General features: G+C 47.3%; 1 protein-coding gene across 2 annotated transcripts; it reads right to left on the minus strand.

The window, feature by feature from the left end:
* Window positions 1-1,710: 1,710 nt before the first annotated feature.
* On the minus strand, window positions 1,711-13,244 carry LOC123723727 (bone morphogenetic protein 2). 2 transcript variants are annotated; one of them, XM_045724373.2, is made up of 4 exons: window positions 12,608-13,244; window positions 5,888-5,965; window positions 5,111-5,463; window positions 1,711-4,437 (listed from the first exon to the last, which is right to left on the minus strand). In XM_045724373.2, exons 2-4 carry the CDS (start codon window positions 5,935-5,937, stop codon window positions 3,365-3,367), a joined length of 1,476 nt encoding a protein of 491 aa, XP_045580329.1. In that variant the 5' UTR covers window positions 5,938-5,965; window positions 12,608-13,244; the 3' UTR covers window positions 1,711-3,364. The 2 variants fall into 2 exon arrangements, with proteins under 2 accessions (XP_045580329.1, XP_045580330.1); XM_045724374.2 differs by lacking the exon at window positions 5,888-5,965 and having other exon boundaries at window positions 12,608-13,242.
* Window positions 13,245-13,672: the final 428 nt, after the last annotated feature.

Raw genomic sequence — 13,672 nt, forward strand, 5'->3', positions numbered from 1 at the left:
AACTGTATTATCTGAACATTCCATACATTTGTGGCTGGAACTGCACTGGGCCTGTTGAACATGGCTCGGCTCCTGTAAAGCGGTTATCGTAAACTTTTCCCTGAATGCAGCTAAAATCTGTACGTCAGAAAGAGGGCTATGTAATGTGAGAAATGTGTAATCCCCTGCCTGTCTGGGGTCCATCACAGGCACCTGGTTGTAGGTGCAGCCCTGGGGCCCTGTCTCTGTGGGTCGGGTGGGTTTGGAAGCCCCCAGGGCTGAGGGAAGGTGTTCCACAGGGTTGACTGGGTCAAGGCCACTGCTATCCAGGCTCATAGAGCCTACACACCTGACAAGATAAGCTGGCCATATCCTGTCTCCACCCCCCAATCCTGCTCCAAACCCTGAACACAGTCATAATCCACCATCTGGGAGAGGAGGGTGAGGGAGGGGTTACGGAGGGGGGGATGAGAGAAAATGGAAGGAGTGAGGTGGGTGATAAGCAAATGAGCTTTTGGCGAGAGGGGAGGGTGGGATGAGGAATGGGTCAGTGGGTGAGGGATGGGCTGGGTGGTGAGGGAAGATGTGTGAGGGAGGGATGAATTGGGGGAAGGATAGGTTAGAGGGGAGTTCGGGAAGTTAGGGAGGATACAGACCCTCTATGGGGCAAAGGTTATCCTCCTGCCCATGCATGGGTGACTCATGCTGTGTGTATTTCATGAGATGGTTTTCGCTACTTATCTAAACACATCTACATACAAACACATAAATGCTCTCTCGCACGCAGGCAGACAGATACACGCACGCACTTACACACACACGCACGCACTTACACACACACGCACGCACTTTCACACACACACACACACACACACACACACACACACACACACACACACACACACACACACACACACACACACACACACAGGAGCCCCAGTGGCAGCGTGCTGCTGTTGACAGCTGTTGAGAGGCGATATGTAAGAAGAATCTGGACAGCTCCAGCTGTAGCCGATGAGCTCTGGACCCCGTCCAGCGTCTGACAGGAGGGGAGGAGGGTCGCCCCTCCCTAGGATAGAGCAACGCGGCTGTGGGTTTCACACTGTTCACCTCCCAATCCTTCACAAGCAGTGAGCCGATCCATCTGGGGGGGTAGTTCCTTTCAACACACAGGAATGCGGGTTCAAGAAAGCTGTTGAGTTGGTTTGACCCCCACATTCACAACGTGAGGAATGACCCGTGGCCGAGTACACTGACTGCTGTAAGCTCAGAGACTCAGAAGCTATCTGGGTAACATCTGGGGATCAGAAACATATGTGGGCTGCATCATAGGCCGGGTGTGAATTGATAAGATGGTGCAGTGGTTTTGCCAGTAAGAGATCTGCCCCATGTATAGCATTCTCCTCATGCCCTTCTATCCCAGGCCTGTATGTGTTAGTGGGACTATATAGGTACTCGAGGCCTATAGCCAAATCTGGTTTGTTCCGGGTTCCCCAAGGGAGCACTGGCTTCCTTCCTCCTTTCTGATCATGGATAATGTTAGCTCGATTGTCAATCTATGAGGCAATTTGTGATTGAAAGAGTATGACCAATGGGAGGATTTGACAGTCTCCCTCTGCTCTCCCTTTGTCCTTGTGCATAGGCTCAGCGCAATATGTCCTCAGAACACTAGCAGAGGAACAACAGCAAGGAAATGTGGTTGATTTGAAAAACTCAATCACGTGACAGAGGTGCTGCTTTGTCTCTGTTTATTACAGGTATCACCACGTCTTCAGACAATGTCAAACATTTTACAGACTGTTGTTTAAACGCTTCCATTTAAATAGAGGGAAAAGCAAATGACTGGAAAAGATGCTCAAAATACTCAAAAACACCTGCAAAGCCCCGAAAAGGCACTGGAAATCAACTGCTTTAACGTTAGCCGTTCTTTTATTTATTTTAAATTTTTTTAAACATGCACTCTGCTAGAAAAGACATCTGTGGTGATGATGACATTGTGTTGTTGTTACACGATTCAGTAGATTGCAATACACAGAGCCTTGATATGTGGTATTTCTTGAGCTTATGACTGCTCCATTATGTGTAGTACACCAAAAGCCACCATAACTTGCTGTACCAAAGCTACTATAAGGACTGCAGGCTCCAGTTTTAGACGTATTACGGTACTGTAAATGTGGCTTTGTAGAGCAGATATCTTAAATATTTTCAAGGTTAAATACACAGTATGTGGTTGCTATTTAAATACCTAATGTGACTTTTAAGTTAGATTTAATGGAATTACTTTGATGACAAATTTTCAGAATTTTCTTCTTAATCTCTGCAAAGGAAATGTACAAAAAATGTATCTTTTAAATAATAATGATAGTAGTACATTTAAACAATAGCATAATAATTCCTCCGTATTATTGTTGTGGTTTTAAATATCTCATGACGGAATGCTTGGCGCGGACAATTTGTCTGTCTGTGTGTCTATCTGAGAAGTCCACATCCATTCAGTCTATGAGGAGTGTCTGTCAATGTCTCTCTTGATGAGAGATCAGTAGCTGTCCATTGGCCCAGATATGTTAGATGAGTTAGTTTAAGGATGGTGTTACTGATGCAAAGGTTATATGTTTCATCCTCCTCATATGGGCCACATGACAGCTTTCTCTGTACTATAGGTTACTCTTGATAACATGTCCACCGTATAGATAGTATACTCTGGCACTGATATCTTCATCTCTTGCCAGTCCCCTTGGTCTTCCACTCCACTGGTCGAGTGCATCTCTTTTACAGATTGATGTTGCAATGAGGATGTGAGCGACACACTGAGCACAGAGAGACACAGACACATTACAGACACGGCTGGCGAGTGAGCATTGAACAAGCCCAGGAGTTCTATAGAAGGAGAAGAGGTGGGGCTAATGGGAGGATTCTCTCCTCTACTCCTGGCTGTCGTTTCTCTCGTCTGTCAGCAGCATCCTCTACCCCTACTGGGATGTGGAAGACTGCTTCGTGTTTCTCTCCGTCTCTTCTCTCTCACTATGTGGTAGTTCTGAAGCACTGCACTGTGTTCTAAGGGGGCTCCTCTGTCTCTGGTTTTCCTCTCTCTCTCTCCCTATCCTCTCTTTATTTCCACTACTGACAGCTGTGGCCCTCCAACACCTATACTTCTTAGAAACTACTTGGTCCTGCTGGATTGGGTTCTACATTCCTGTCTCTTCCCTTCCTCCCTCATCAATCTGTCCCCCCCCCCTGCTACTAGAATTTTCATCCCTCCACCAGAAGGTCCAGGTATTCTTGCCTCACATGGTCCTGCTGGTCTGGGTTCTGTCCTTGTCCTCTTTCCCTAGCTAATCAATCTCTCCTTCCCTTGCTCTCCTCCCTCCCTCTCTTTTGTTTTCCGTTACCGGCATCCACAGCCCTCCACCACCATGTCCTGGTAGTTTTTGAGCACCACGCGGTCCTGCGGGTCCAGGTAGAGCATGGCGATGGGGCTGAGAGCGGTGGGTACGCAGCAGACCCGCGGCACAGCTCCGTTCACCGAGTTCACCAGCGTCTGCACCATGGCGTGGCTGGATGAGTTCATGTGGTGGGTGAGTGGGAAGCGGCACTCCCCCAGGCAGAAGAAGGCGTCGTAGCCACTAGGCGCCACGATCCACTTGTTCCAGCCCACGTCTTTGAAGTCCACGTAGAGCGGGTGGCGGCGGCAGCGGGCGCGGGACAGACGATTCAGTTTCGCTGCCCGGCCACCATTGCGCTTCACCCTTCCACCCTCGTTCCAGCTGCCGCCCCAGCCAGGGCTGGCGCTCCAGTCCCTGTCCTTGTCTCTGTCCCTTTCCCGGTCCCTGCTGTTGCTCCTGCCCCTTTCTCTGGCCCGCTTCCTCCCCCTCATCCTCTGGGCGGTGTCAGAGGTTCTCCGGCCATGGGCGGCTAGTGGCTCCCCGTGCCCGTCATGGCTGTAAGTAACCAGCAGGGGTCTCTCCCGTGCCCAGCTGTGCTCGTCCTGTCCCAGAGACCTGCGCACCCTCAGGTGTCCCTCTCTGCGCCCTTCCTCCCCAGTGGAGAGTGGTAGAGCATCATGGTCAGGGGGGGTGAGGAGGGTGGTGTTACCCAGAGGGGTCACCTCAAGGAGGAAGGCCAGGCTGCCGGTCTGAGCGTGGGCCCCTACGAAGAGTTCAGTGCTGAGGCTGAAGGCCTCCCAGGAGCCAGCTGGCTTAGTGCTGGGGGCCCCTGTGAGGAGCCGTGACTCCAGCAGAGTGGGCTCAGACTCAGAGTCCCCAGTGCCTCCATCGAGGAACAGGCTGACCTTGTGGGCGCCGGGGCCTAGGCTAGCCCCACCACCTCGGAAGAAACGCAGCTCGGCAGAAACCACACACTCATCCTGGGGGATGGAGGACACGTTGAAGGAGATGGGGACCTTGTTGTTGCTCACGGTGGTCAGCCTCTTTTCAAGGGGGAGTTTGGGGCTGGTAGACTCTGAGATAGAGGAGGGAGAGAGAAAGAGAGAGAGGTTAAGATCGGTCAAAGAAGGTGGTTCCTTTTGTAAAACAAAATTGATGTCCTCCACAGTTCCTTGGAGGTCTCTCTTGTAGGATTTTCTAAATCAAACATTGTAATCTCACAATGTCAAATACAATGTAAATTGACCTGTCAACCCTTAACTTAAATGTCAGACACATTCAGTACCATAAACAGTTAGATAAGCTTTTCTTTGCACACACTAGCATCAGAATAGGACCTCCACTTGTTGCTGGTTAGCTTGTGAGTGTTATGGAAACATCCATGTTATCAAATGGAAAATAGATGGTCTGGATTTGGAGCCTACTAACTGCTAAGGTGGAGTCATAACAGAAAGAGACTGGGTATCACAGCCCTGTCGTCATCAATGCCATCTAACCCTGACTGAAACTACAAATGGAATGTGTAGAACAGTGTCCATTAAAAACGTATTGGGGAACTGATACCAAACGGGGGCAGGACAAGGTAGAACAGCTTTGCAAACTATCCACAAACTGGCTCAGATTAGGAGTGCTGATCTAGGATCTGTCCATATGATCTTATTCATTATAATCTAAAAGGCAAAACTAATCCTAGATCAGCACTCTTACTCGGAGGTGCTTTTTGGATATGGGCCTATGTGTATTGTTACCTGTGTGGTGGAAGCTGCGTACGGTGTTGGCCTCCTGGACATGCTGGCTGGGGTAGCTGAAGTGTGGATCCTGGACTAGGTGGTACTGCTGGGAGTGGAAGCGATAGAGGTCCAGTATGTACTGGGGGATGGGCGCACCTGGCCGGGGGTTGGGGTGGGACTGCAGGCCCAGGCGGCTCAGCAACAGGTTCTGGATTGTCTGGGCCAGGCTGGGCTCCAGGGGGGTGGGTGATAACGGTGACAACGACGGCACACTGCCATCGGGCTCGGTGGCAAAGCCCTGGCGACCAGACGAAGCTTGAGGTAGCAGTAGGACCATCAGGACCAAGAGTTTAGCAGGGAACATGGTGGATCTAGATGAGGGGGAGGAGAAGGTGAGGAGAGGAGTTAAGTTAGGGTTTATTTCAGGGAGAGGAGGAAACGGAATGCTTAAGTCTGTCACTTTTTGACGCTTCCAGTGGTGCCCTTTAAAGTCACAAGTGTTCATTGAGATTCATATACCATATGTTTAATGTCTTTCAGTAAATTGGAGTTGGGGGGGGGGGTTTAAATACCACTACTCACAACTTAAACCTTATGAGAGAAACTACTACCACTATATCATCAGCTTGTTTTCTCCTCTCCCAGTCCCCACCATACTAATTCCTCGTCAGCAGAGTATGAATCGTACCGTGACATTCAGACAATAAACATGTATTACCTTTTAATGTGGCTTGAACACAACCAGTCGTGATGTTTATCTGATTGCCAAACAAGTCACTTAAAAAAGTAGGCTACCTGCGCATGTTCATCCTCTCCAGAATAGGTCCAGCATCCAGACAGTGCATCTCCCATTTGATGAATGGAAAGAGACATCTGTTACAAAACATCAAAACGTTTTATGACATTGGGCAATTGCCATTAGTACTAAACTTGTAGCCTGAATGAATAGATGCTGTCACACCCTGATCTGTTTCACCTGTCTTGTGCTTGTCTCCACCCCCCTCCAGGTGTCGCCCATTAGCCACTGTGCATTTATACCTGTGTTTTCTGTTTGTCTGTTGCCAGTTCGTCTTGTCAAGCCTACCAGCGTTTTTCACGTACTCCTGTTTTTCTTTCTAGTCCCTGTTTTCTAGTTTTCCCAGTTTTGACCATTTCCCCTGCCCCGACCCTGAACCTGCCATTCTGTACCTTTCTGACTCTGCCCTGGATTACTGACCTCTGCCTGCCCTTGACCTGTCGTTTGCCTGTCCCCTGTTTTTGTAAAAAAAACTTTTGTTACTTTGAACTGTCTGCATCTGGGTCTTAACCCGAGGTCTAATAGATGAGTCTTGCTGACTAATGTACATGTTTTTGTCAAAAGAAAAGTCGGGACATCTGAAAAAGGGGCTAAAATACGGGATGCAAATACAGCTCTGTCTGTCCCGAGTGCATTGGCACAGGAAACTGTGAGGACCCGGTTGAAACAATTATGTAAGTTCGGCTAGCGGACTGGACCCGGTTGATAATGTTGCAAGGTCGCTAGTGGGCGCGGCCCAGTCGATACGACGCTGCAAGTTTTCTAGCGCAAGCTCAAGGCAGAGAGAGAGGAATTCCGGCTGAGGAGAGAGATGAATGCGATTTAAAAGAACCTGAATCAACTGTCACTGGCCTTAAACCATGAGAGAGAGGTGGGGGTGTTTGTTTAATTTGGAATAAACTTTTTAAATATTTTCATATTTACCACTGTAGCAGTACAAACTTGCATTTTAAACCATTAGGAGAATGGCTCAATTAGAACCCCCCCCCCCCAAAGCCCCCCTGTAATTCACACACTGCTCATCAGGCTATTATGATGTAATACTGGTGCGATATCAAGAAATGTACTGCTGGAGTCCATGTGAAGTTGTTTGCTGGATACACATGGCTGTAAAAACAGCACCACTTTGTTTTCCTTAATGTTAATTTATTGCTATGTGTTGCCAAGGCCCCATCTCCTAGGAAACTCAATCACAAGGGGATACGAGTGATTAAGCAGAGACTATATTCAGTGTGTCTGTGTGATTTAGCACAGCTTTAATAGTAGTATTGCTAAGATCATAAATTAGCTAAAGTTAGTTGACTTTAATGGAGAATAATAACTAGTGTAGCTACTGTACTTTATCTCTATTGCTCTAATTTACTCTCCAGAGCATATTTGCTGAATGGACCTATACAGTAACTTCAACCAAATACTTGAGACCATAGTTGCTAACTGGCCTATGTGCTGAGCAGGAAAAGACCCAGTGCTGGAGGTCATAGCATTCATGCCCCAGCCAGCCAGGTTACCACCCCATGTCTCTGTAGTACAGGTGTTAATGATTGAGTGACTAATTAGAAACTATAGGCCTTAATGGCCTTGTGCTCTCTGGAGTCAGGAGGTCAGGGGTCAGGGTAGTGGTGTCTGACCTGTCTATTGTTCAAAGTAGGATGAAGTTGGCCCCGGACACTTAACGAGAAGGTCAGTTTGCCGTTAGCAAGAGGGTAAGCTGACCCTAGATTTGGTTCGAGGCATTCAAAGCTAGTAGGCTCTTGTAGAGACTGAGACCTGGGCTGGGCCATGACTTTTCTTCTCCCAACCTATCTGCTTTACCATCATCCTACTTCCTACAGCTAAAGAAATGAGAAGTGTCATCATTACTCTAAGAAGAAAAGATACGTCTCAGTGAATGTAAACGAAATAGAACTCAACGTCCTGTTTTTCCCTACAGACTAGAGCGAAGCTCTCATTCTTATCTTAACTCTCCCTGCCTATCACATCCCTGTACTGAGCTGAGGATTGATTAAGTCCAACATAGCAGGATAACTGAGGCGTTTATGGCACAACGAACACATAACTGCGCCGTAATCACAGCGAATCATGCCATAGTGTCAGAGTAAAGTTTTACAAGGAGGTCACAGGGTGTGTGTGTGTGTGTGCGTGTGTGTGTGTGTGTGTGTGTGTGTGTGTGTGTGTGTGTGTGTGTGTGTGTGTGTGTGTGTGTGTGTGTGTGTGTGTGTGTGTGCGCGAACAGACACAGCAATACCCTGGGAAAATAAGCTGTGAGCGTGGGACTTTGTTCACTACCCATTAGCTCAGTCAGCTCCACCACCCCAAGTAATGTCTCTCCACCCCATGCTTCTCCACCTGAGGCAACACTACAGGAGAATTAGAGGATGACTGTACACCCTTTCCCATGGCGTCCTGTGGCTCGTCAACTAGATTAAGGATACCCCTCCCTCCCCCCACCCCCTTAATGAAGGTTCAAAGGTTTGTTTCAGAAGTGGGAGGAGGGTGAAGGTGGTGGTTGGGGGGGGGGTCAGAGGACACCCTGCCGTACATCCATCGAGAGGAGTACGTCCACCCATCTCCCTGTGTTTCTCCAGCTAATCTAAGCTGGGAGAAAAGCTCCTAAACTTAATTTGGCCTCTTTATCTGCCCCCCCCTCTCCATTCATCCTGGATGGCGACATCCATGCGATTGCTTTCCTTCCATCCCCCCCCCTCTCTCTCTGCTGAAATGGGACTAATTGAGTGTTCCAGGGGAGGTGAGGGGTGAGGTGGTGCTCTCAGACATATTAGATGGTGTTTGACCCAGAGCAGACAGTAGCGTGACCCCAGGCGCACGCAGACGAGAGATGGGTGGTAATCAGGCTGTTCCTCTGAACTCACAGATCAAAACAGACCAACATAAGTATATCTCTTTCCCTCTCTCTCTTTTAGTCTCTCCTTTTCTTAGTTCCTCTGTCTCCTTAATTTGTCTCTGCATCAATCCCTCCCTTTCTGTTTCTGTTCCTCTCATTCTCTCTTAGTTCCTCTCCATTTCTTTCAAATCTATTCTCGTATATCTTCTATGGGGGGCAGAGGAAAGATGGATTTAGAAAATAGAGAGAGAGTCAAAGAGAAGGGAAGAAGATATACAGAGATATATCCCCCTTCTCTCTCTTTGACTCTGTCTCTCTATCACCACTTGTCCTTTTCCATATCTCTTCCCCTGCCCCCCCTCTGTGTTCCCTGTCTCCCCGTTCTTCTTTATCTGCATGTCTCTCTCTTTCCCAATCTCTATTTTTCTTTCTCTCCCTATCTTTATTTATCTACCCCTCTCTCTCTTGTGTTGGTCTTTTTCCTAAGCCCTCTAAATGAATGGTGTTTTTGCGGAAGAGTGCTGCTGAGTGTTGCCGGGCGAGAGGGCCCAGTGTCACCGCAGCTGGCTGATTTATCCGCGGCCGCTGTCTTCGTGTTACGCCTGGTCCCTCCACTTTCCCTTCCTGTTGTTCTTCCCGTTTTTCTTTACCCAGATTCCTTCTCTCCCTCCCTCCCTCCCTCCCTTGCTCTCTAACACACACACATAGACTCTCTGCCCATGTCATAATTACTGTATGTCTTGGAAATCTTATACTCACACACACACAGACATGTGCAAGCTCACAAACACACTGCTGCTCATGGCCTGGATCCACAGGCACAACACACTCCTCTTGGACTTAACCAGGAGTTTGACTTGAAACTGTTTTTATAGTTTCAAAATGTCCAAATTATTGTGTTTCTTCCCCCCTGATTGAAGTGATGTCACTAAGTACTGCCACTATATATAGGACCTTCCACCCCCACCTGGGATATGGATGCTTGATGAGGACCTAACGGTCGACACGTTGTTATGAAGCGGCAGCGTAGCCTAGTGGTTAGAGCATTGGACTAGTAACCGAAAGGTTGCAAGTTCAAATCCCGATCTGACAAGGTACAAATCTGTCGTCCTGTCCCTGAACAAGGTAGTTAACCCACTGTTCCTAGGCCGTCATTGAAAATAAGAGTTTGTTCTTAACTGACTTGCCTAGTAAATGAATAAATATTGCATGAGCAGCAGTGTGCAGTGTTTTCCTTTCTCTTTTCCATGAGTTTGTCTACAACTCCAGCACCTTTCAGAAAGTACCTGGATGTGCTTATGTTCTTCAGCTTTTGTACAAGCTCACAAACACACATCCCAAGAATGTTGTTTTTTCAAACTTGCTCAACCCGCATCTCTGTGGACCATTCTCAAAAATCACCTGAAACCTACACCTAATGCATCTGGAATGTTCCTCACACCTCTCTATCCATCGCTAACACGCGGCAGATCTCTCTAACGACTACCGCATTCACTGCTTTATGATTTCATGTATCAGGCTGGAGGTAAGAGTGACATTGTTCGAAGCATGACAGTTGAAATCATTAGAATAATATTCCTGGTTGCCTGCTGTGGGGTTTTATTAAAGTGTATTATAATTTATCCCAGCTGGGGCGATTAAGAGGCTAATGACACGGGCAGCCCAGACTTCAGCCCGCCGCTCGCCTTCCTCAACAAACCTTTATGGTAATTACTGCCCATGATGCACGGCTCCACGCGTACGCACCACGCAGGCAGAGTGCAAACACGTACATGGAAATACAAGCCAGGAGGTACAAATATGTGTGTGTGTGTGTGTATGTGAAAGCATATGATGGAAAAAGCCAATCGATAAGAATGTTTTCATGCATAGCGCTGCACATGCATCACACACACACAGACACACACACACACACAATCGCAAAAAATGTAAAATGCTTGGACGCCCCCCCCCACACACACACACACACACACACACACACACACAATCGCAAAAATGTCAAATGCTTGGACACACACACGTACAATCGCAAAAAATGTCAGATGCTTGGACACACACACGCACACACACACACACGCACACACACACTCGGAGGAGAATGCAGTGTCTGCTGCCAGGGTTGAGATTACACTTTCCAGCTACTGGGGAATCAACCAACACTCTCACAACATCACTAGAAACTGCAACTGCAAGGCACCCGACCACAAGGCCCTACAGAGGGTGGTGTGTATGGCCCCAGTACATCAATGGGTCGAGCTTCCTGCCATCCAGCACCTCTATACCAGGCAGTGTCAGAGGAAGGCCCAGAAAATTGTCAAAGACTCCAGCCACCCTAGTCATAGGCTGTTCTCTCTGCTACCGCATGGCAAGCAGTACCAGTCTGTAACCAACAGGACCCTGAACAGCTTCTACCCCCAACCCATAAGACCTGCTAAAGAAATGGTTACCCGGACTACCTTCATTGACCTTTCTTGCACTAACTCTCGTGCACTGACTATGTTCACACACTGAACTCTGCCCACACACTAACACATACATACACCCCAACACACACCTACATACATACAAGCATTTTGCTACACCAGCAATCACGTCTGCTAAATATGTGTATGTGACCAATAAAATTTTCTTTGATTTGACATACACACTACAGACACCCACACGCATATAAAACGAGCACACCTGCATACTGACACCACACACACACACACACACACACACACACACACACACACACACACACACACACACACACACACTTTCACAGTCACCATATACGCTGCTACTACTGTCTATCTATCCTGTTGCCTAGTCACTTTACATATCTACCTCAATTACCTCGTACCCCTACACATCGAATCAGTACTGGCAACCCACTGCATATACCCATGTTATTTATATTCATTATTCAGTGTGTTTTATTCCTCATCTCACTATTTCTATTCTTTTTAAAATGTATTATATGTTTATCTTTAACTCTGCATTGTTAAAAAAGGAGCCATAAGTAAGCATTTCACTGTTAGTCTACACCTGTTGTCTACGAAGCATGTGACAAAAGACATTTGATTTGATTTGGAACGTTAGCTACCTGTACCCTAGGAAAGACATTTAGCCAGATACACAATGTACAGTATAGTAGTCACCACTGCCAGGACTTTCATTCCCAGGTACATTCTTAAAAGACTCTAACTAGCACATACAGTGCAGGACATCAACAGGTCACCCTTTACCTCCATCTATTTCAACCAGAACTATAAGTCAGTGGAAGCTTTTCAGCTCTTGTATATCTTCATCTATTTCAACTAGGACATTCACAATCGCATGCCTCAGTGTTCACGCCATTTTTCGCTGTGATCCACACGTTTCACTCAGAGCTATGTTCGGATGACTGGAGAGTCAGGGAGTTAAGTGACAGACACCGGGAGGCTGGGTTGTAGTTAACAGGAGGCTTGCGGAGGCAGAAGCATTGGTGGAAACAGTGACATGCACGACACGTGACATCAGACACGTCAAATACTTCACACGTCCTGTCGACACAGACAGAGGTGGAAAAGACAAAAACGGCACTGGTTCACATGAAACCTGTGTTTACCATCAACACTGAGGAATAGTTCATGCCTTTACACCCCTACAGAGAAGTAAGTTAGGTCTTCTGAAAACATAATAGTGACATTATTCTTGGACCCTCGCTTATATGCGTTTGATTGCAAGCAACACAGTATGCCAGCATCTGCGTGTATGTGAGCATGTGTTTGTTCTCCCTAGAGTGGCTAATGGTTTGAGCAGTGAAGTTCCCGTGGCCAGGCAGAGTTGGCTTGGCATACATGTATATGTGTGTGTTTGCGTGTGTTGTGAGAGAGAGTGTGTCTGTACTCACGTCCAGGCGTGGTAGGAGGTGTGCAGAGTCCATGGTTTATCCTTGAGCTCCAGTGTTACGAACCGTCGTCTCTCGCTCCCTCTCCGTTGGACAGAATGGACAAAGTAAACTCTTTACCTCTCTTCCTGTCTCTTTCCTTCTCCCTCTTTCTCTTTCTCTCTCTATCTCTGTTTGTCTCTCTTAGGTTAGCCTGTGTCTGTGTCTCCTCTGTGAGTGGGCTGTGGATGAGGATGCTATACTCTCCATGGTTCTCCCCCTGTACTGCTGGGCTTTCCCCTCTCACTCACCCTCTCATCCTGTTGTCAGTTTCAGATAAGCGGCCTCTTAAAAAATATCCACCGGCTTTCCCCTGCCTGCCTGACCTCTTCAAACAGGCAACTCCCTCTCTCTGTCGCCGACACTTCCACCTCTGCTCAGACACAGAGAGATAGATAGACATGCAATATATCTACTGTATGGACCTGCACAAGACAAATAAGTCTGGAGAGTTTTCTGTAACTGGCCAAAAAACAAATGCCCTCTTCTCCTCAGTTTCCTAAATGTGTCTCCCTTCCTCTCTTTAACTGTCTCTCATTCTCTATCTGTCTCTCCTCCCCTTTTTCCTCTCTCTCCCTCTCTCTTATGCTATACCGAGAGTCCAGCTGGTAAACTCAGTTTAACTCTAATTGACTTTCCTGGTCATTTGGATCCTCCCTGATCGTGATGTCACTAAGTCAGACCACCCCCACTACCATCAAACACACACACACACACACACACACACACACACACACACACACACACACACACACACACACACACACACAGTTAGAGATAAGGTCAGGGTGGACTGGCAAATTATTTTATTTTCCATTATTACAAACTCACCCACTGATTTTCATTGACACCATTTTCATTATCAGCTAACATGCTGACATGTTCACAGACAATACAATCTCCATTATCAATTCATTCATAACTATGTTACTGAATAAGACCAAACATATTCTCTTACCAGACCAAGGCATGAATGGATGACTCATAGGAGAGGATAAAGTCACTACAATTTGGGGGATGTGATTGGAT

The sequence above is a fragment of the Salmo salar genome, chromosome 09 (assembly GCF_965601325.2).
Source record: "Salmo salar chromosome 09, fSalSal1, whole genome shotgun sequence".
NCBI lineage: Eukaryota > Metazoa > Chordata > Actinopteri > Salmoniformes > Salmonidae > Salmo > Salmo salar.

Coding starts and splice junctions, on each gene's coding strand:
- LOC123723727 (XM_045724373.2), bottom strand. CDS start 5,937: ATGCACTGTCTGGATGCTGGACCTATTCTGGAGAGGATGAACATGCGC. Junction 5,464..5,887: donor GAGAGGATGAACATGCGCAG/GTAGCCTACTTT, acceptor CCCCTCATCTAG/ATCCACCATGTTCCCTGCTA. Junction 4,438..5,110: donor ACGCAGCTTCCACCACACAG/GTAACAATACAC, acceptor CCTCTATCTCAG/AGTCTACCAGCCCCAAACTC.